General features: G+C 47.6%; 2 protein-coding genes across 26 annotated transcripts in view; both read right to left on the bottom strand.

Annotated features, from left to right (window-relative positions):
• Positions 1-22,197, bottom strand: part of LOC308631694 (glyoxylate/hydroxypyruvate reductase B-like) — a 218,494-nt gene that overhangs the window by 178,001 nt on the left and 18,296 nt on the right. The gene's annotated exons all lie outside the window — the stretch shown is intronic.
• On the bottom strand, positions 1,652-21,700 carry RBFA (ribosome binding factor A). 2 transcript variants are annotated; one of them, XM_081263464.1, is made up of 8 exons: positions 21,420-21,700; positions 19,551-19,592; positions 18,843-19,011; positions 18,170-18,282; positions 16,785-16,869; positions 15,166-15,239; positions 13,609-13,856; positions 1,652-2,609 (listed from the first exon to the last, which is right to left on the bottom strand). In XM_081263464.1, the coding sequence occupies exons 1-8, from the start codon at positions 21,575-21,577 to the stop codon at positions 2,413-2,415; spliced, it is 1,086 nt and encodes a 361-aa protein (XP_081119590.1). In that variant the 5' UTR covers positions 21,578-21,700; the 3' UTR covers positions 1,652-2,412. The 2 variants fall into 2 exon arrangements, with proteins under 2 accessions (XP_081119590.1, XP_081119591.1); XM_081263465.1 differs by lacking the exon at positions 1,652-2,609 and having other exon boundaries at positions 11,993-13,856; positions 21,420-21,697.

Raw genomic sequence — 22,197 nt, 5'->3', positions numbered from 1 at the left:
TATGAAAAGGAAACCAAAACCTGTCAAATCCAAAAGGAGGCAATATTGGGGAAATTAAGGAACAAAACCAAAGGAAATATAGAAAACAAAAGCAAAATGGCAGAAGTTCTTATTTACTAGTAATCACATTAAATATGAATGTAACAAATTCATCAATTAAAGGATAAAGACTGATTGGATGATTTTAAAAATTTGATCAAGCTATATGCTACTCACTTTAGACCCAAAACACAAATAGGTTGAAAGTGAAATGATGGAAAAAGATAATCCATCAAATAGCAGCCAAAAGAGCCAGCATGGTTACAGTAACATTATACATTAGATCTAAGTGGAAAGTGTTAGGAGAGAAAAACGACAGCACGTTGACACTCATTCAGCAGACGTGATAAGGGAAAACATGCAAGCACTAGACTCTGAAGCTCCAAAGCCTGTGAAACAAACACTGAAGGAGGGAGGACTCTGCACTACAGGTTTCAAGGCCTACTCTCAGCAGGGGGACTGTCTACCATAGGTCAGAAAGGAAGGAGAAGACTTCAGGGCACAGGTAGCCAACTTTTTCTCCACCAGTTGAGGACTGAAGTTACACATCCATAAAAAACACTGTGAAGTCAGCAGAGGGTGGGGACACTCTGGATGTGCAAAGGCAAGGTGTCCTGGGTGAGCATGCCACACTCAAGTCTGTACTGACCGCACACAGGAGGACCTTGGGAAATGTCCATGAGCCTGTTTTCTAAACACAACCTTTTCACTTGGCCAAGACACGACCTTCTCCAGGAATTTTCCCCTGCTGTCACCGAGGCTGCCACCCAAGACTGTGGCCCCTAGGGCTAGGCTGAGGCCTAGTCCTTCACACAGACCTGCTGGGCCCTGCACACACAGCTTCCCAGGTGGGCTCTAATGCAGATTCACAGGTGAGGGTGCCAAATCTGGTCATACCTGGGCTCTGGCCTAAGAGTGGGTCTGAGAGCCCTGCTAGCCATAGTGGTCCTCTTCCCTGCCCTCACAGCCCCCAAAATGGGGCCACGGGGCCCTGGAACATGGCTCACAAGGCCCACCTGGAGCGGCAGCAGTCCTTTGTCTCTTGCTTCCTCTGTGTGTCCCCAGGCTTCAGCCAGGTGTGTTCCTGTACATCAGTTAGTTTCCAGTCCTGCTCAGAGAGTGATCAGAGAGGCCCCTGCCTGACTGGACTGGCAAAGCCATGATCAGGATAGCAAGGCAAAGGCATTTCAAGACTTTAGACAGCAAAAGTAATAGTGATCTTTTCCCATCTTAGAATGGCAAAAAGATTTTATTTATTATACAATTCAGCCTGTCCATAGCAGGTGGTTGTAGAATTGAAATTCACATCTTCTTGCTGGCCTCCCAGCCCCACCTCCATCCCAATGTCCCACAACTGTGGGATCTGGTGAGCATGTTACCTTGAGGGCATCCTTAAAGGGCACCCTGTTCCAGCCACCAGCTGGGGGAAATGTCCATGCTGCTTCTCTGGGGAGTTAAGGGGCACCTCCCGCCCGCCTCCATGGCCTCGTGTTCCCTGTGCTGCTGTAAGTCCTCCCTGAGCCCCAGGCTGCAGGGAGTGGCTACAGGTTCCCAGAGTTGTGCAGAAAAGCTTATTTGTGGATGTGCCAGGAGCCTACTCCAGGGATCTCTGCAAGCAGGAGAGAAAAGAGGGAAGCAAGTGACCAGAGCTCCCTGGACAGAGCCAGAACAGGGCTGCAAGTGAGCAGCTCAGTCTGGGCAGTGTCCTGCACGGGAGGGGCTGGGAGTAAGCCATGCACAGTTCCCAGGGGCTGTGCCAGTGGTCTGGTCAGATGTGGGGTTTTGTTTGTTTGTTTTTGTTTTGTTTTTCGTACTGGGGATTGAACTCAGGGGCACTCAACCACGAGCCATATCCCCAGTCCTATTTTGTATTTTATTAAAGACAGGGTCTCACTTGGTTGCTAAGTGCCTCGCCGTTGCTAAGGCTAGCTTTGAACTCAGGATCCTCCTGTCTCAGTCTTCTGAGCCATTGGGATTACAGGTGTGTGCCACCATGCTCAGTCAGATGTGCTTTTTAGGATAAAGATACAAGATAGGGGAGGCATATAAGGTCCTGGAAGGAGAGCTGACTCCACAGTTTCACCCAAACCTGCTAAAAGATCCACTGAGACAGCAATTTAGGAGAGATAAATATGGAATCTTAAGGGAACCCTCCTCAAGCCATTAAGAGGCAGAAACACAGTTATAAACATGCCTTGTAAAATGTCCTTGTAAAATGAAGGAAATATGCAAGCCCAGGAAAACTGGCATGAAATTGTGCAGCTTCACCCTGGATCCACCTACAGCCATTCTGTAAATACAGGACTCTCAGCCCAAGGTGGGCTCTCACTCTGAAGACAGCCTGCGTTCGCCCTTGAATGTGTGTCTGCCTTTCTAACTAAAGCTGCCTGTGCCTTTTTGTTGCTCATACTGAAACTCTCCTACATCACCATGCCAAGAACCGGCTGGTCCTGAGTCGAGTTCTCCTCTTCTCTGGGAACTCCTGGGACCCTTGTCCAGAGACAGCTCCTCTCTGTGACAAACCTTCTTTTTCCTTTTTCTCAAAACCATGTCTTCGTTATTGAATTGGCCTAAGGGACAGGGACAGAGCTTTCAGTAACAAGAACACTTTACTAACAAGTCTCTCAGACAAAGCAAGACTTGAAAGAATCACATCTGTGCACTGGACACCAAGAGCCCAAGGAGCTGAACCAGTCAGTGGCAGGAGGGCCATGTGCACATCTGCTCTCCTTACCTCTTTTCTCTATCTGCAACAGGTGTTTACCTAATGTCTGAGGTGTTGAATTGAAGAAGTCAAGTTAACTATGATTACCATTTAGGGGAGGCTAATAAGCACATCCACGGGCTTTACTTCATTAGAGGCCTCATGCTGTGTTCACAGGCCAGTAATGTCCAGTAGGGAGGAATCCTATTGAAACCAAGTCTGGCGATGAGACCAGATTCCCCCACTTCTCCAGTTTCCTTCTGGATTCTTGTTTCACAAATTTTGAATAAAAGCTACAGGCAATCATGGAAGGGAAGAGTAAATGAAACAGGACTTAATTAAGCGAGAAGAGCAAGAACTCCCGCCATGCCAAAGGGAGCCTGATAGCAGAAAACTCCATTTTGGTGAGCCAGCTTGAGAGCTTATAAATGGTTCTGGGCAGAGCACGGAGCAGAATCTGTTACCCAGGCATTGAAGACAGCACCTTCTCATGCTCCATCTGGGTTCACCCCTGTTGGATATGGAAAAAGACAAACTCAAAATAATACTGCCTGGGGAGAAGGAATGAGACACTCTCTTTTCCATTGACAAGACAAGCCCTTGAGGAGGAGATATCCATTAAGTCTGAAATGACAGTTTCTGGGAAGAGGCCAAGGCATTGATCCCACCCTAAAACTGATCCCACACTGTCCATCTGGCCCAGTAAAGAGAAATCCCAGCTACTGATCATTGACCCCACACCTTCCATCTGGCCCAGTAAAGATAACCCAAACTGACATGTTCATCTGCTAGTATAACATATAAGAAGCCTTTTACTGCCTCCCTTTGGCCAGTGGCCATTTCCACCAGGAAAATGGGTCCATCAGAGGCATCACTCCATTCCCAAATAAAAACTGTGCTGAGCTGATGTTTAAGATTTGCATCCAGCCAGGTCCTTTTGCACTAACAACCCCCACCTTCCATTTTCGTAACAAATGGGACAAGAGATTTGGCTGGAGGTGTTCTCAAAGGTGAGCCTCAAGGCCTTTTACACTTGATATATAGGCCATGATAGTGCTCACAGCATGTCTGTGGGTTAGCCTCTGGGTGAGGTTCCAGAATTTGAACAAGACCTGTTGGTGGGACCCATCACGTCTGATTGCTGATCATTCACTAGTCTTAATCACTATTCCCTCCTCTCCTTAGAAATGCCTATAATTTGCCCAAACTAAAAAATGAATGGTAGAGTTTAGAAAGTTTGTGTTGATGTATTCTGTAAGTATCTTTCTTATGGCAGACACACATCAACGATGTGCTGATGAATAGGAAGAAGAGAGCTGCAGTCACAGGCAGTGTGGTCCCAGCCTCCACGGAAGTGGCAATAAGAGATGGACAGGACTGAACTGTACATCTCAGTCAACCACCTTCTCTCCGAGGGATTGCTGAGGCAGACTGGAAGACTTGTGTTCAGACCAGGAACCCAGCTGGTCTCCTACTATCTCATTCTCCCAGACACTGAGAGGTGAAGAAAACTGAAAATATCCCTTAGCAGGGAGCTGGAAGAGACAGGTCAGCTGTGGTTTCATTTCTCCCCTCCCTACTAGGCTGCATCTAAGGTTCCTAAAATCCTAGAAAACCCTAATCCATTCCTGCTTGAGCCCTTAGGTATCTGGAGCCCCAAGACACATTTATTTGTTTTGTTTGGAAGAGTACTCTGCTCATATTCTCTCACAGGGACATGTTCCTTCATGGGGACAATCCCTGAGTCACACACCTACACTTTGTGTGTGGGGAGGGACAGGGGCCTGAGGTTAAAATTAATTTCCTTGGAATACAGAAGCAGGATGCTAGTTGGCAGAACACCCAGGAGCACCGAAGATTTTGTGGATTAGGGAAAGTTCTTTCCTGTGTTCCTGATGGAAACCTGGGTACAGGCTGGGTGGTTTTGGCAAATGCTATTTTTGCAGAAGAGACCTGCCCACAGAGCCTGCAATACAGTGATGTCCCCCCACCCCAGGGGATTCTTGTGTTTTTGCTTGAGAGGATTCCAGGCAAGTCAGAAGACTTAGTAAAGGAACAACATAACTTATTAGAAGGAATAGGAAAGAGGAAAGGAATAGGAAAAGAGAGGGTCCTCAGAGAGGAGGACAATAGGGTGCCCCTTCTGCCTTCAGATTCTATTGGGGGCCCAGGAATATTGCCAGAGAACCTGCCCAGATCCACCTCTTGACATGTGACTGACAGGAAATTATATCAGATTTCCAAGTCCCCACTGGGCATGGTAAAAATCCAAAGCAATGGGCTCAGGTTGTAGTTCAGTGGTAGAGTGCTTGCCGAGCATGTGTGAGACCCTGAGTTCCATCTGCAGCACCACATAAAACTAAACAAAATAAAGGTACTGTTCCATCTACAACTAAAAATATATATTTAAAAAATCCAAAGCAATTCTGGGTCACTTTGACCAGTGCTAATGGGTTCTAATTGGAACTGGTTCTAACAGATTTTATGGCTAGGGGTAATTATCCTTATTTCCCTGAGTCCTGGGATCTGGTCTATGTATGTAAGTGTCAAAAAAGCACACCCAAGCTTTCAGGGTAACTTTTGTTCTTATCAGCCTGAATTTCTCCTGCAGATAAGAGGTTATTTACTGAGAAATGTAATGTATCCTACCAACTTAAGTCAGGCAGGGCTGCAGGTAAACTGCTTTTAAAATAAAGTATGTGGGGCAGGGATTGTGGCTCAGTGGTAAAGCACTTGCCTAGCATGTGTGAGGCACTGGGTTCGATTCTCAGCACCACATACCAATAAATAAATAAAAATTTAAAAATAAAGTATGTGTCAGCACAGTGGGTTCAGTTTACAGAATTATCCCCTTACTCTTAAGTCCCACCGTGAAAAAAGGTTCCACAAAGGAAGGGGCAAGTGCCCTTCTCTCTGTCTCTCTTACTTTTTTAAATATTTATTTTTTGGTGTAGAAGGACACAACACAATGCCTTTATTTTTATGTGGTGCTGAGGATCGAACCTGGGTCCCGCCTGTGCTAAGGGAGCGCTCTACAGCTGAGCCACAATCCCAGCCCCTCTCTCTTTTTAATGTTTGTTTTTTAGTTGTACTTGGACACAATACCTTTGTTCTATTTATTTATTTTTATGTAGTGCTGAGGATCGAACCCAGGGCCTACACTCTACCACTGAGCCACATCCCCCAGCCCCCAAGCACCCATCTCTTAACGCACTGTTCAGGACTGAAAATCCTTCCAGTACCCTCTCACCCCAGTGAATGGCCATTTGAAGAGATGGAAAGGGCCGGATATGGAAAAGGCTTAGCTTTCTAAGTTCTTTCCCCAGTACCAGAGGGTCAGGTCAGCGCCTCTGCGGAATGTGATAGCTGGGTTCCAGGAGCTTGCAGCCTGGGTGTGGGGCTGCGGACCTGCCAGGAGAGCACCGCTCGCCTTTTAAGGTTGCCCCTAGGAGGAGCCGGAGCCAGATTGTCTACATGGAGTACCGGTGGGGGCTGGGCACGTCGCGGGCAGGGCCCGGCAATCACACGGGAAAGGTCACTGCGTCCTGACCAAGCCCAGACCTGCTGTCCTCGGGGTAGCTCCTCACCTGGGCGAACCTCTCTCCGCACGCACCCAGCTGAAAGTGGTCCTGGGAAGGGTTGGAGCCACACCTCTCAACCGCTTCTCACCCCCCCTCTGGTGCCCGGGTCCGCACGAGGGTTGGGTCCCAGAGCCCTAGACCAGCGCCCAGGCCACCAGGCTGAGTCCCGGACTGAGCTTCCACGCCCTGCAGCCCTGCTGGGTCTCTGCTGGTTCTGCAAAGGTTGGTCTCCCTTCGGCCTCGCAGCTGGGGTAGGAAAGCCTACGTTCCCCACCCCGGTCCTCAGCCCTCCACGGGCCAGATGTCGCCCAGTACCCACAGCAACCCAGAAGCCTCGCTTTTTCCAAGATCCTAAGAGAAAACACTTCCAGCTGCTGCACAGTCGACCCTTACCCTGGCCCATTTCCACCTGCGCGCGGGCCTGAGGCTCACACAGGTGCGGGACATGGTAGGTGTCAGGATGGGTGCCCATGCGGGCTTACTTGCAGGTTGGGGCTCTGAGCGAGGCCTTCCAGGCCCAGCCTGAGCAGCTGCAGCTGGTCCAGAGGCCACACGCATTCGGAGTGGAACCACTCCAGGCTGCCCCTCGGGTGCTCAGAGAGTGGGCGCCTGGTGAAGGCATTCCTGCCCCCGCTGTCTGACAGGATCACAGTGTGGGGGATGCTGCGGCAGGGCAGCACCATCTGGAAACTGGAACCATTAAGAATGTTAAGTGTTTTGTTTATGATACTCATGATATGGATAACAGGGCATACGTCAATCAATAATAAAAGTACCCATTGCCTAAGATTGCAGGAAAATTCCCAGAAGGAGACTAAGGATACAGTTGAGAGATGCTATGAGGTGTGTTTCAATATCTCTCAGGATACAAACAATGGTGTTATTCTTCAAGCTTAAACAAGAAATACTTATCCCCTGGTTAACAATTTACACTAGCCCCCCAATCCTATCCTAAAGCCATAACCTGTATAATTGCCTAACTACAGAAAAACAATTGCTGTGCCAACAATACAAGGATCACCATATGTAGCTTATGGTATTCCCTCTAAGACAAGAGGCTAATTAAAATACATTCCCCAACCAATAGACCCTCCTTTGCTTTATGCAGAAACTTATGATGAAAATGGAAAAACAGTTAATATAAATGACAAATGAGTTGAGGTGTAAAGCCTGCCCTTTAGTTAAAGATTACAAAGACATAAGAATTGGTGTGATTTGACCAAGGATCAAGGAAGTTCTTTAAGAAAGCAGTTGAATGGGTCATATGAAAAAATGAAATTACCTTGGAAATTAAAATAGAAAAATGTAAAATTAACATATTTTAGAGGCACTTCAGAGTAGTAGGCTTTTTAATAACTTACCAATAATCATAAGTATGCTTTAAAATTAAAGGTTAATGAAATAATTATAGGTACGCTTTTAAGTTAGAAGTGAATAATAGGTCAAGAGTCATGTAGTCTAGTTGTGTCGCCTAGCACCTAGTGATTGAGGAGAAAACGTAAAAGCTTAATTATGATTGACTAAAGTTACAGAAAAATATTTTGAACAATGTACTCAATATCTTAGGTAATCAATGTATGTCAGAAAAGATTGTAATTCTTGAAAATTATGTAAATAAAAAAAGTTTCGGGCTTTGAAGCTATCCATTAACTACCTAAAAAAAACACCTGTAAAAAAGGTATAAAAATAAAGGTCCCAGGGGCAGAGAGATGTCTTCTGGAGGTTGCTCGTAACTTGCAACCTGTCATCTTGACTCCTCTTCTTCTTTCACCGATGCCACTCCTCCTTCAGGATCCCCTGGACGCTCACTCCCCTTGCTAGGGTTGGACTTCGGCAGGCGCCAGCCTGGCTCCCATAGGCATCTGGAGCTGGAGCTTGGTGCTCAGGCGAGGACCCAGGTGGGCATCTCCTGAGATCTCAAAAGCCACTAAGATACTTCCTCTCAGCAATGAATGGCCAGGGCAGGAATAAGTCTCTTCAGATCTGGCAGACAGTGGGCAGCCAGGGGACCATACCAAAATGTCCTGCCCCTCATTCTGAGTTGCATCAGGACCTGCACCACCAACTACACCGTACTCGAGGCTGGCTCTAAGTATAAAAACTTCCACAGCTCATAAAGCTGAACGGAACTAAGGTTGTGCAAACACATTAGTTTCTTATTTAAAATAAAGCAATATGGCAGATGGTGTTCTCTTTCCTGAGTGTCGGGGAACAGGATGGCACCTGAAGTCCCATAGACATGTGCTCAAAACTGTCAGGTCTGACCGTCTTTGGATGGCTGGCAGATTTTTGACTTTGGGAACTGGGATGACTTTGGTTCTTTGTGGGCCTGGGTTTGACTAGGTTGGGGAATACCTGGAGGCTGGTAGAGCCTACTTCTGGGTGTGTCTGTGAGGTGTCTCCAGAGGTTGGCTGAGAGGAAAGCTGTGCTGGGTCCACCCAATTACAAAAAGGAGAAGGCAAGTCTCCCCCTGCCATGCACAGCACCCTTGGAGCTGGGACGCCTTTCTCTGACCCTCAGAGCTCCAGGTTTCCAGCCTTTGGTCTCTTGGGACCTGCACATTTTGCATGACTGTTCTCCAGTGTTCTGGAGAACAATGACCAGCAGGAAACCAGGGTTGTATTGGGAGGGAACAGCAAAAGGAAGAGGCCTTGTGTTTCTCAGCCTTTCCTCATTATGCCCAAATACCAGATATATACAACTTGAAGAAGGAAAAGAATCCACGGTAGACTGCTCTAGGCCTGTGGTGAGGCAGAACATGACCCTGAAGGGCAGTGGAGGAGGAAAGCTGCTTCGGAAACCGGCGGCTGGGAAGGGGGAGACGGGAGGAGAGATCCTTTCCAAGAGCACACTCCAGCAACCTGCTTCTTCCACTACTGTCCCCACCTGCCTACAGGTTCCATCTCCTTCCACAGTCCATTCCAATTATTTTTTCAAAAATATGTATACTTTTTTAGTTGTAGGTGGATACAATACCTTTATTTCATCTGTAGGTGGTGCTGAGGATTGAACCCAGTGCCTCACTCATGGTAGGCAAGCGCTCTACCTCTGAGTCACAACCCTAGCCCCCATTCCAATTATAATCCATGAAATGGATTAACCCACTTTATGAATTTAGAGCCCCCATGTTACAATCACATCCAAGAGCTCCACCTCTGGACACTGCTGTGTTGGGGACCAAGCCGTCAACACTTGTCTTTGGAAGGCACTCCAGATCCATTCGTAACAGGTGTCTTTTCCCAAATGGTCAATTCAAATGCCCAATTCGAAATCTGATGGTTCTGAACCCGGAAAGCCAGAAAAAAAAAAATCAAAGCAGATTGCTAGGGACATTCTTCAGTCTTCCTCGCATTTCTGGACCCCCTTTTTCGGCACTGGGGAGTGAATCCAGGGACACTTACCCACTAAGCCACATTCCCAACCCTTTTTTGTATTTTATTTAGAGACAGGGTCTCACTTAGTTATCTAGGGCCTCTCTAAGTTGCTGAGGCTGTCTTTGAACTCCCAATCCTCCTGCCTCAGCCTCTTGAGCCCCTGGTTAGTGTGCATCATCTGGCTGTTCTGGGCATTTTTTTTTTTTTTTTTTTTGGTTCTAATCAGTTATACATGATAGCAGCATGCATTTCAATTCATTGAACACAAATGCAACACAACTTTTCATTTCTCTGTTTGTACACGATGTAGAGTTGCACCACATGTGCAGTCATACATGTACCTGGGGTAATGATGTTCATCTCATTCCACCATCTTTCCTGCCCTCATTCCCCCTCCCCTTCGCCCAAAGTTCCTTCATTCTCCCTACGCCCTCCCCTGCTCTGGGCCTTTCTTACCAGAGATTTATGAATCTCTGAAGAGTTATCATAATTGTACCAAGACACAATGCATCTGTAAATTAAGTGGGATTAATTTTCTCTGAATCTAAATTGTTCTTTCTTTTTTTTTGGTATGGGGAAATTGAACCCAGAGATGCTCTAAAACTGAGCTACATCCCTAGCCTCTTTTATTTTTGAGACAGTATCTTGCTAAATTGCCCTGGCTGCCCTGAATTTGCAACAACTCTCCTGCCTCAGCCTCTCAGAATCACTGGGAATATAGGGGCATGACACAAATTTTCTAATAATTATTAGCTAAGTGATCCATTTCTTGGTATGTGTAGTTCTAAAACTACAGTTTTAATATTCTAGAAAACACAGTGAAATCTAATGTACTATGGACTTTGGGGATACTAACTTGTCAATTTGGGCTCATGGATTGTGATGCAGGACATAAAATAGTGGGGAATAACAGGGGATCTACGGGAGATCTCTATCTTCCTCTCAATTCTGCTGTGAACCTAACACTGCCATTAAAAATTTCATTAAAAAAAAAAAGTGCCAAACTGTGCATCTTGTAAATTCTTTTGTGTGATTTAGTTGAAACAGGCACTATTAATACATACTAAAGATTGCCCGTCTTTTTTTTTTTTTAAGAGAGAGAGAGAGAGAGAGGAGAGACGGGGGGGGGGGGAGAGAGAGAGAGAGAGAGAGAGAGAGAATTTTTTTAAAAATATTTATTTCTTAGTTCTCGGCGGACACAACATCTTTGTTGGTATGTGGTGCTGAGGATCGAACCCGGGCCGCACGCATGCCAGGCGAGCACGCTACCACCTGAGCCACATCCCCAGCCCTGATTGCCCGTCTTTTAAAAATGAAGTCTTGCACGTTATTTTGTTTTCCTACTTTTTATTATGCAGTATGAGGAATAACATATACCCTTTAGATAAAAAGCTCTGTTGGGGGCTAGGGATACAGTTCAGTTGGTAGAGTGCTTGCCTTGGATGCATGAGGCCCTGGGTTTGGTCCTCAGCACCGCATATAAATAAATAAATAAAATAAAAGATCCATCAACAAATAAAAAATATTTTTTAAAAAAACTGCAGCCTTGGGCTGGGATTATCGCTCAGTGGTATTGCGCTCGCCTAGCACAGGCGGGGCCTGGGTTCGATCCTCAACACCACATAAAAACAAAGGTATTTTGTTGTGTCCATCTACACCTAAAAAATAAATATTAAAAAAAAAACTGCAGCCAAATGATCAACAATTGAAGTGAAAAATTTACTAAAAGTGCTAAACAATAGATTTGATCAGAGATGAAGGAAACAGCAAATTGGTGGAGGTACTGGTGATTGAACTGGGTGCTGTACTTCTGAGCTACACTCTCAGGCCTTTTTATTTTAAGACAGGGTCTCACTAAGTTGCTCAGGCTGTCTTGGAACTTGTAATCCTCCTGCCTTAGTCTCCCTAGTGCTGGGGTTACAGGTGTGGCTACCGTGCCAGCAAAATTATTTACACCAAAATTTACCACATGTATAGTGGAAAGGACAAGAAAGAAAGACGTTAAAGAAACAATGAGATAACATTTCATGCCTGGTACGGTGGCTCACCTCCACGTATAGCCATACAGTGTTCGAACTGACTTCATTTGGAAATATGATCCTCATGGGTGTATTTAAAGACTTCAAAATGAGATCGTCCTGCAAAATTGTGGAATTTGCAGGGAAATGGATGGCATTAGAGCAGATTATGCTAAGTGAAGCTAGCCAATCCCTAAAAAACAAATGCTAAATGTCTTATTTGATATAAGGAGAGCAACTAAAAAAGGAGCAGGGAGGAAGAGCATGAGAAGACACAAGTGCAGCCTGACTCTGACCTGAGAAGTATCAGGAAGACCAAGTTGAGGGGCTGTCCACAAGATAAGGGGCTATACCCTCAAACAGAGTCCTGTCAGCTTAAGGATGCAGGGACAGGTTTCAGAGCAGGGAGAGGGCAAGGGCACAGGGTAAGAGCATCACCGGGGCAGGAGATAATCCTCAGGGGCTGAGACTAGAGAACACCAGGTTCAATTCCTATCTGCCAGTGTCACAGGCAGTTCCTAATGGTAGCTGCTGGCTGCTACTGGTTATGACTAGTAACTGATGACTGTTACTAGTTACTGTGGGGAGCTGCAGGTTGTCACTGTGATGCATTCCTTCATTCAGGGGAGGAAACACACACACAAACAACTTGGGCCAGTTCAACACGTGTTCCTAGCTGAGGCTCAGCAAGGTAACTCTGCATTCTCATTTTAGCTCATATTGCAAAAAAAAGCATATTTTCAACAATCTAAGCACCGCGTTCAGCACATTTTTGCATCTTCTGCTGGTGATTTTGCTGTTCAAAATGAACCAAAACATAATTTACAAGGTGGAACACATGTGTTTTCTCTTTTGACAAAGAGTAAAACAAGTCTTCACCTTACATCTGATGAAAGAAATTAAGCACAACAGATAAGCTGTCTGGAAACTTGTCCAGAGTCACAGGTTCCCTGGAAGGCAAAGACCAGGCCTGCTGGACACTCAGGTTATAGAAAGAGCATCAGCTGGTGGCTGGGGCTGTGGCTCGGCAGTAGAGCGCTCACCTAGCACTTGTGAGGCCCTGGGTTTGATCCTCAGCACCACATAAAAATAAACAAACAAAATAAAGGTATTGTGTCCAACTACAACTAAAAAACAAATATTAAAAAAAAAATAACAAAGAAAGAAAGAAAGAACACCAGGTGGACAGAGGTGCTGAGATGGAAAGCGTCAGCACCTCAGGGCTGGCTGGAATTCAGGTACGGCAGGAGTCACCAAGAGCCCTCCAAACTCACCTACACATGCTTCCTGCTCATGGCTTTAACCAGCAGGTGGAAATGATAGTTTAAAGCACAGCCAGAGAATAGAGCACAGCCAGAGGATGTGGCACTGGGCACCAGCGCTTGCTGGGCAGGTCTGCAGAGGTGGACCTGCAGGCTCTGACCCTAGCCTTTGCACTGCTACATCCAGCTCTGTGGTTGGCTGTGCCTGCACCAGTGTTTGAGATATAATCTCTTTGTCTTCACATTTGTACAGGACTCACTGGTAAGATAATCATGTATTTTTTTGATCACACGGTATTGGAGAAAACAACTGACTTTTGTGTAGGACACTGTGTTTAGATACATGGAAAAGTTATCACAAGCCAAACAGCAGGAAATGGACACCACCACCCAAAGCTTCAGCTCCATGGACCGTCTGAAGAGCAGAACATGTGCCTCTCAGGCCACTGGCTCCTATCCCACAGGCGTGGTGAGGCAGCCTAAAGCCTAACCCTGCCCCTGCCCTGTTCTGCCACTGGGGCCCTGCTCTGCCCCTTCGTCCGCAGGGTCTGCCCCCCACTCCTGCTCTGCTTCATGGGTCTGACATTCACACCCTAGAGTGTAGTCCTTGTCCTCATCCTCATCCTCACCCAGCAGGAAACTCCTGGGGGAGCTGTCCTTGTCCTGGCAGGACAGGGTCTTCCTCCTCCTCCTCCTCACCAGCTGTGTGGGCTCAGCCCCCTGCTCTTGCACCCGCAACGCCAGGCTCAGGAGTCCTCTCTCCTTCCTCCGTTTGTACTCCATTATTTGCTTGCTGAGTGCCTCATGATCGATCCCACACAGACTTGAGCATGAAGCAGGTCCTGGGGCATCATGTGGTGATAGGGCATCAGGGTCCCTGAAGGAGAAGAGGAACCTTCACACCAAGCATAAGCCACGCCATGACCACAGTCATCAGTATAAAATGCCACTGGGGGCATGTCCTACACCTGCCCACATATGCACCTCCTGGACAAGGATGTGGAAGGAATTTCTGGATTTCAGAACCAGTGGCCAGCATAGTCCTGATGCCACTTGGTACCATCATGAGTACATTAAGCATGGCAGGAACAGCAGGCAGTGGAACAGAATCACAGGTGGGCCTACAGGTGCAGTAACTCAGGTCAGTGACACACCAAACGTCAAAACCTAACTGCAGTCACATCACCCTCTTACCCGTCAACACTAAACCCTGGAGGCTCTCTGGCCTGCCTCTTCCCCATGCTGGCTCCCTGATGGTCAGGATGTGCAGGCTGTGGTGACATGGAGCTGTGGCACTAGCTCCTGCAGGCTGGTTCAACCCAGACTTACTGCTGGGCCCTGCAGTCCCTGAAGCACCAAAAATGCAGATGCTGCTCCTATCTAGGCCAGCCCCTCCACAAACACCCCTGTTCCCAGGCTTGTGACCAGACTGTGTTGTTCCTCAGAGGTGTACCTACACCCCCACCAGCCATGCAAATCCACTTAGCCATGCAAATCCACTTTCCTGCATCCTTCCTTTAAGGATGATAGGCTCATCAGTAATGATCACTGCATCCTCAGCCTCCCCCAGCTGGCCCCACCCACAGCACAGCAGGGTAGCAACTGAGAGCTATGACAAGGCCTGGCATACTGCATGCACCCAGTTAAAGTGCACTAAGCCAGGGCTGAGGTCGAAGCTCTGTGGCAGAGCACTTGCCTAGCACATGTGAGGCACAGGTTGGATCCTCAGCACCACATAAAAATAAATAAATAAGGGGGGCTGGTATTGTGACTCAGTGGTAGAGCGCTTGTCCAGCATGTGTGAGGCATTGGGCTCAATTTTCAGCACCACATATAAATAAATAAAATAAAGGTCCATTGATAACTAAAAAAACCCCAATTTAAATAAATAAATCAGATAAAAGTTAAAAAAAAATGCACACAATATTTAAAAACTGTTTAAAAGTGCACTGAGCCAACAAGGAAGCCAAGACAATGCGGCCATCTCCCAGTGGACGAAGCCTCACAGACCCTCAGGGCCTCACCATGTGCCTGCAGACCATCGCCTGTGGATGCCTGGGCCCCAGGGCCAAGTACCAAGGGGCAACATGGGCTAGTGGGACACAGATCACACAGCCACTACAAAAACACTCATCCTGGGCCTGGTAATCTGCCCCAGGGAATGGAAACACATCCCCACACCTCACCTGGGATCATCTCCTATGGGGTGGTCTCCTTCATCTGGAGGTCCAAACTCGGCCACTGCCAGCAAGCCATCAATCTGAAAAGGAGCACCACAGTGGTAGGTCACGACCACCCTTCCCCCTCCCCCATCCCCACCCCTTTACCGTCTCGTCTCCCCCTCCCCCACACAGGAAGCACTGGAGCTGTGGGCCCAGCCTAAAGTCCACACAGGCAGCCTTGGCCCACACCTCCCATCCTCATAAGCAGTCATAGGCCACACTTCCCATCCACACTGGGAAGGGGGCAGAAACACCTGCTGTCCTCAGGCATAAGGCCAACCATGGGCCTCCTGGGTGGACTTCATCTGCCCTTTTGTAGATCTCTCTGCTCTGGGGTTGTGCGACAGCCTGAGCTTGCAGCTGCCTTGGTATTATTCTAACATGGCACCTCTCTCTGACAATGAACTGAGGCTTATGTGAAACTTACAAATGTTCGAAACCCATTAAACAACGACTGAAGAACTAATATTTACTAGTTTCTACTGTAGTTTCATAAAATGCTTCCCTGTGGCCACATAATTTGTGTGCTTTAGGGGAGAAAAAGCCTCTGGCAAGGCAAGACAGCAGGTGCTAGGAAGGCTGCAGTCAAGCTGCAGAGGCAGGAGCTCTGCAGGGCAAGGAACCTGAGCAGGAACACAGCAGCAGCAACCAGGAGGCAGACTGCTACCCACACAGGACATCACCCACGCACCTTGCTGGACTCTGCCCTGGCTGTCCCAGTGGCCCATCTGGGATCTGCACTTCCTTCCTCCAGTGGCAGTGGCCCACTTCAGGCACAGCTGTGCCTTCCCTCCTCCAGAGATGTGTTGGAAGGCACCTGTGGAACCTGCCTCCCCAGAGACTACAGGAGCTACAGGTGAGAAGTTTAGCTTGGGGCTGCAGGGCCAGTTGCCCTGGTGGCCTCAGCACTTGCACAGTTGAGCTCTCTGCCCCAGTGCCTTACAAGGACTACTGTCCCTGCTGCTGCTTCTAAGTGGGGACAACCCTCCACTGTCAGGGTCACTACCTGCACCATGTTCCTATGTTATCTGTGTCATGAGTAACAAAAGACACACATGTCAAACTAGATCCTTCTGTGAAGCTAAACCCTCTCTGCTTGTCCAGTGGATGACAGTTATCCAGGAAAAACACTGAACTTGCTATCTGCTGATTCTTGGTAGACTGTTAAAAAGTTATGACATACTTTAACCTCCAGTTTCAATCTTTGTAACAAAACTCCTCTAAAGCAAAGAAAATGGTGGTTAAATACTTAGGTCAAAAAGTGAATTCTACAACCTCAGGTTAGGTGGGGAGGTGGTGAGAGGCGAGGCAAGCACACAGGGCAGCTCTGGCCACCTTAAGTTCATACACTGAGAAACAGCACTCTGGGTCACTGGTCAGAGTTCCATTGATGAGCAAAGACTTAGAACCAGAAAAGGGGTTACACTGTGGTTGCCACTGCAAACGGGGTTAAAGGCCTTCCTTAAAAAACTCCTTTGCAGGGTTTTTAAAACATTATCTATTGAGTATTTAAAAATTAACACATTTAAAATCCTATTCATATAAGTTTATATCATAAAAGGGCAATTATTTATAAGCCTCACCTCTGCCAGAGCTGCGTTTTTTCTGTCTTGAATGAACACTATTGGTGGCACATTCCTCAGGGTCTGCTGGGACATCAACAGGTGTCTAAGGAGAGGAGAGATGTGAGACTCTGGGCTCCACCTGGACACCTAGTGGAGAGGGTAGGTGCTCAACACAAGCTATTTGGGAATCCCAAATATGAAAATTAGACCAGCACACAGGGTAGATGGGGCAGGGCAGGGAGCCCAGGACTTGGAGGCTAGCCTGGACAGGGTAGCAAGACAATCTCAAGGGAAAAAAACCCAGATGAAAAAGTTTCTGTACTGAGCTGCCTATAATAAAAGGGTGCAGAATGCACTATAACCAATTCCTCCAACACATCAGAGAGCCAATGAACACCAATCTGAACACAGAATCTTCTGTGGCCCTGGGGGTCTGGGCCCTGGCAGCCTGTCCTGCACTCAGTGGACAATCCCTGGCATGGCTCCACCCTCATGTCCTAGATGCTGGAGAAAAATGGTCTCTGCATGGCTCTGTCATGAGATACAAACATGTGCCAAGCTAGGCGTGGCACACACATCCAACTCAGCAGCAGCACGGAATCCAAGACACCAACCAGCAAGGGCCTCTGCAGCTGACCACACAGCAGTCTCTGGCATGACAACAGAGAGATCTGCCTACATAGTCTGTAGCCTTGTACACTGGTCACCTGCATAGCAAGTGACCCAGAGTTTCAGAACACTGATGCATTCTTTCAGAACCAACTGGAGCACCTGGAAGCCATGAGCTCGGTGGTAGATGCTGATTTTTCTAAGTTTGATTTTCAATTGAAAGGTTGCATGGCTTATTGCTGTGGTGGATACGGCCAGCTATTTACCCTCAAGTAGCAGGTTTGCCTCACTCTTCTTTGAAACAATATCCACCACACACCTACCTCGAACAGCTGGGACAGGGGGCCCAACCACAGGGATGTCATAGACTGCACTTGAAGCGTGTCCTGCTTATTCATTTGCAATGTTTCAGGGCATGCGGTATGTCTCACCGTGAGCATCACCACAGTGCTGACAAGGTGCCTCCAGGGACAGAGGTGGAAACATCCCTGTGTCACAAGAACCATCTTAACCTCACCACCTTCCTGAAAAATACTACACCTGTTATCTGCTGATTCTTGGTAGACTTTTAAAGTCATACTTTAACCTCCAGGAAAACACCTCCAGGATCCCTACACAACTGAGCTGAAAGTCAACAACATCACGTCCTATGGAAAAATGTGAACTATACTCTAAATTCAAGAAAATTAACCCAGAATTTTCCTTCAAAGCAGAACTCCTTCATGAGTGAAACCTACAAGTAGAACAGCCTGGCGACCTGGGTGCCAGCAGAAAGCAAGAAACAGGGGCATCACCTCATGTGCGCCGCACTCCTCTGCAGGGTGGCCTCTGTGCGCTTGTTCTGGTCCGCCGAGAGGCTCACCTTCCAGTAGACGCGGCAGGCTGAGAAGTCTGGAGTCAGCGAGACCTAGACACCAACCACAGGCACACTCTGTTCACAGGCTTCCTCAGACAACCTTCCCAGGATGAAAACCACAGCTCCCTCTCGCCTCCTGCCCAAGAGCAGTGTCCGTGCCTCACAGAGGCCAGCACTGCTGCTACAGAATGCTCCTGGCAGGCAGGAAGCCAACGCCCCTTCCCCAGGACTGTCCGCAGCTGGAGCCCTGCACCGACCTCACAGCCTCTCCTAAGATGCAGACTTGAAACACAGAACTGCCCCTTCTCCTCATGGCTCACATCCTCTGAGGGATCAGAGGACCCTCCGTTCTTTATGCCAAGCAAAGGCAGGTGTCTTAACCACACCTCAGAGCCTCCTCAGGCCTTCTTCCAGGGTCAGACAGCATGCAGGTGCTGCGGGGTCATGGGTCCCACCCCTGGGTGGCAGCCTGGCTGCCTCTGTGCCCAGCATAGGAACCCCTTGTCTCTAGCACTCCCCACAACTCTGCAGCCCCAAACCAAGGCCACGGGGGTACAGAGATCAGCTGGGAGAGCTGAACTCCGTCTTCTCTCCTCTGGCCTGCCCTCTACCTTGGAGAGCTCCACATTCAGGTTGTAGACCTCCTGGCTCACTTCAGGGGTGCTTAACAAGTCTGTCAGCGCTTTATAGAGGAGGCCGTTCAGGGCCCGCAGGCGCACATGGTCTTCCTTCCTGGTCCTCTTTGAGGTTCTCTTCAGGAGCAAGTCCAATTTGGAAGGCCTATAAGTCTCCATTAAGAAGAAGAACACGGCCCAAGGGCAGGTTACACCTGTCACCCATCACCAACTTGGGTTGGGGAAGGGTGCCATCAACGTAAGACAGACAATAGTCACCTTGGTTACCTTAGCTCTAAGGTAAAGTATGTCTGTTGTTCCCAAGATTAAAACTGCTGCCAGTTTTATTTAAAAAAATTTTTTTGAGGTATAATTTGCATACCATAAAAACTCACTGTTAAAATGTAAACACAATATATTTTTAATATACACAATGTATTTTTTCTAGTTTGAACCATTTATTATATGAACTTTTGTGGTTCACATACACTAAAAATTTGATGAACACTAAATAATTAAATAACAGGACATTCTAGAAAACGTCAGCAATAGTCAATTTTTATCTGAAACTGTTAAATCCATCCTAGCAGTCCCACACACACAGATACTACCCTCCAGGACAGATTTGGACAGCCAGTCAGGCAAGAGCTGTGCCAACTGTAAATCTCACCCACCACGACGACGAGGGGGCTGCTTGACACTCACCCAGTAAACCCCAGGGAAGGACCTTCATACCAGAACTTCTTCCTGCAAGGAGAAAGCAAAAGCCACATTGGATAGTGCCAGCAAATTACAAGAGTTGCGTAACCTACCTTAAGAGGGTTCATACTTCAATGGCATGGGGCCCCAAAATGTAGGCAGTTAATGAACAGCATTGTTGTGGAGGCAAGGCAGAAGACAGTTTTAATTCAACTTCATAATTTTGACTTTTAAATTTGCCTACAGTCCTAAGGGTAGAGAAAGAGGACCTTAAAATATCTCCCAAGATGTACATAAACACCACACCCAATTGACCCAGTGGTTCCCATGGAGGGCCAGGTTGATGGTACTGGTACTGCTATGCAATATGCTAAGGCTAGACAATCATAATGGCCAGGGAAACCCCACTGCTCACTTTTAAAGAGGGAGTTACAGGTGAGCGAGGCTCAGGGGCTACATGATCTATGTGGTGGTGAGCTGGAGCTGGAAGCAGATGATTATACACAAAAACGTTTATGGGTAAGCATCTATGTAAAGGAGCCGTAAGCACATACTTTTTACTTCACAAACGGAAAGGCCCCAACAACAGACACCCCAGTGGAGCATGTACACCAGGCACCCAACCCATGGTGCCACTTTACAAGGACCAGGAGTCCTCAAAGAAAGGGTTGATTCTAGGATTGTGCCACAAGAACAGGATATGTAAGACGAACCTGGCACACCTTGTAGCATTGGAAAGTAAGGATATGCTAAATAGGCACACATAATGGGGGTGTCAATGATACAGAGACACTGAGAGGGCTCCTAACGGCCACAGTTGGAATAATGAGAGCAAAGTAAAGTCATAGTGGATTATAATCCACAAATCCACACTGATGTGAGTGAATTAACAAATGGAGGAGAAGATATGCATCTCCCACACAGAATCCCAAATAGTTTCTGAGCACAATTCTCTCCTCCTTAAGCAGGGACTTCACATACTGACTTCTTCCCAAAAAGGACAGTATGGAAAGTGGAGGAAGAGTCACTGCTCAGGGTAGACACCTGACAAACACCCAGCCAGGTGATCAGCACCTGTGTGGACCACACACACCCTTGATGTGACAAAATCGCCTCTGCAGGCTCCTCTCCAAACTCCACAGCCCACACACAACCATGAGGAAACACCAAACAAACCCCAATAGAGGGCACACTACTACTAGTCTAACAGTACTCCTCAAATAGTACTTTGCCATTTTTCTGTAAACGTAAAACTATCTTTAAAGTAGTTTACTAAACAAAACAAGTGATGCAGGCCTGTGATCCCAGCCATGCCAAAAGCTGAGACAGGAGGATCACACGTTTGAGGTCAGACGGGGCATATTAAATAAAACCCTGTGTAAAATGAAGAATAAACAGAACCAAAAAACATACCCACCAAACAGTAAAAACTAAAGTGGGGTGAAGATAAAAATGTCTTACATGGGGGCTGGGATTTTGGCTCAGTGGCAGAGCGCTTGCCTAGCATGTATGAGGCATGGGGTTCAATTCTTAGCACCACATGTAAGTGAATGAATAAAATAAAGGTCCATCAACATCTAAAAAAAATTAAAAATGTCTGACTGTACTCATCTTAACATTAAGAAAACTAATTGAGGGCTGGGAATATAGCTCAGTTGGTAGGGTGCTTGCCTCGCATGCACAAGGCCATGGGTTCAATCCCCAGCATCACATAAAAAAACAACTAGTTAACAAGACAAACTTTGGTCAACAAATTAAGGCCACAAGGCTTCTAGCCCCCGTAGCACCCGCGGTCCCCGGAGGGCACACGTTCGTCCCCCATGAACCCGTCACCCGCCGTGGACCTCGCCCCCGCAGCCTCAGCACCGCGCATACCTGGTTTTCGAAGCAAATTTCTTGAGCAAGTTCTTGCTGCCACAGGAGACGGCAGAGCCGTGCAGGCTCCGCGTGCGGTGGAGTGCAGCCTCACCGCAGCCCCGCCGCAACAGCACCCCCGCGCCGGGGCAGCACAGACCGCGGGCGGCAGCCCACATGTCCGGGAGGACTCTGCCAGCACAGCGGGCGCCCGAGCCGACACAGAGGCTGGACGATAAGACGCAGGCCGGCGCAACGTTGGAGCGGAGCGACGTGAGGCGGGCGTGGGGCGACGGGCCGTGGGGCGGGGCGACGGGCCGTGGGGCGGGGCGACGGGGGCAGGATGGTGGGTGGGGCGATGACGTACAGTTGTCGATTGGCCTGGAGGTGGGTGGGCGGGGAGAGAGAGGGCGGCCCCGCCTACACATTTGCGCGCTGGAAAGCAGTGGGAGCTCAGGAGACTGCTGGGTGCTATAGGAAAAGCAAGTGACCCTGAAATTTCCAATAACTGGAAAGATTTCAGTGGTTTTCACCGTGTTTGAGAAGATTGACATTTTTATTTATTTATTTATTTATTTTTATTGACTATTTAAAGCATTACAGAGCTCATGATATATCATCTTTCATACATTTGACTCAAATTGTGTTTTGAACTCCCATTTTCACCCCAAATACAGATTGCAGAATCACATCTGTTACATATTCACATTTTTACATAATGTCATATTAGTGACTGTTGTATTCTGCTACCTTTCCTATCCCCTACTATCCCCCCTCCCCTCCCGAAGATTGACATTCT

This window comes from Spermophilus citellus (genome assembly GCF_964194105.1).
Source record: "Spermophilus citellus genome assembly, chromosome: 12".
Lineage (NCBI taxonomy): Eukaryota > Metazoa > Chordata > Mammalia > Rodentia > Sciuridae > Spermophilus > Spermophilus citellus.
The sequence above is the reverse complement of the archived record's forward strand: the minus strand, read 5'-3'. Positions and strand labels throughout refer to the sequence as shown.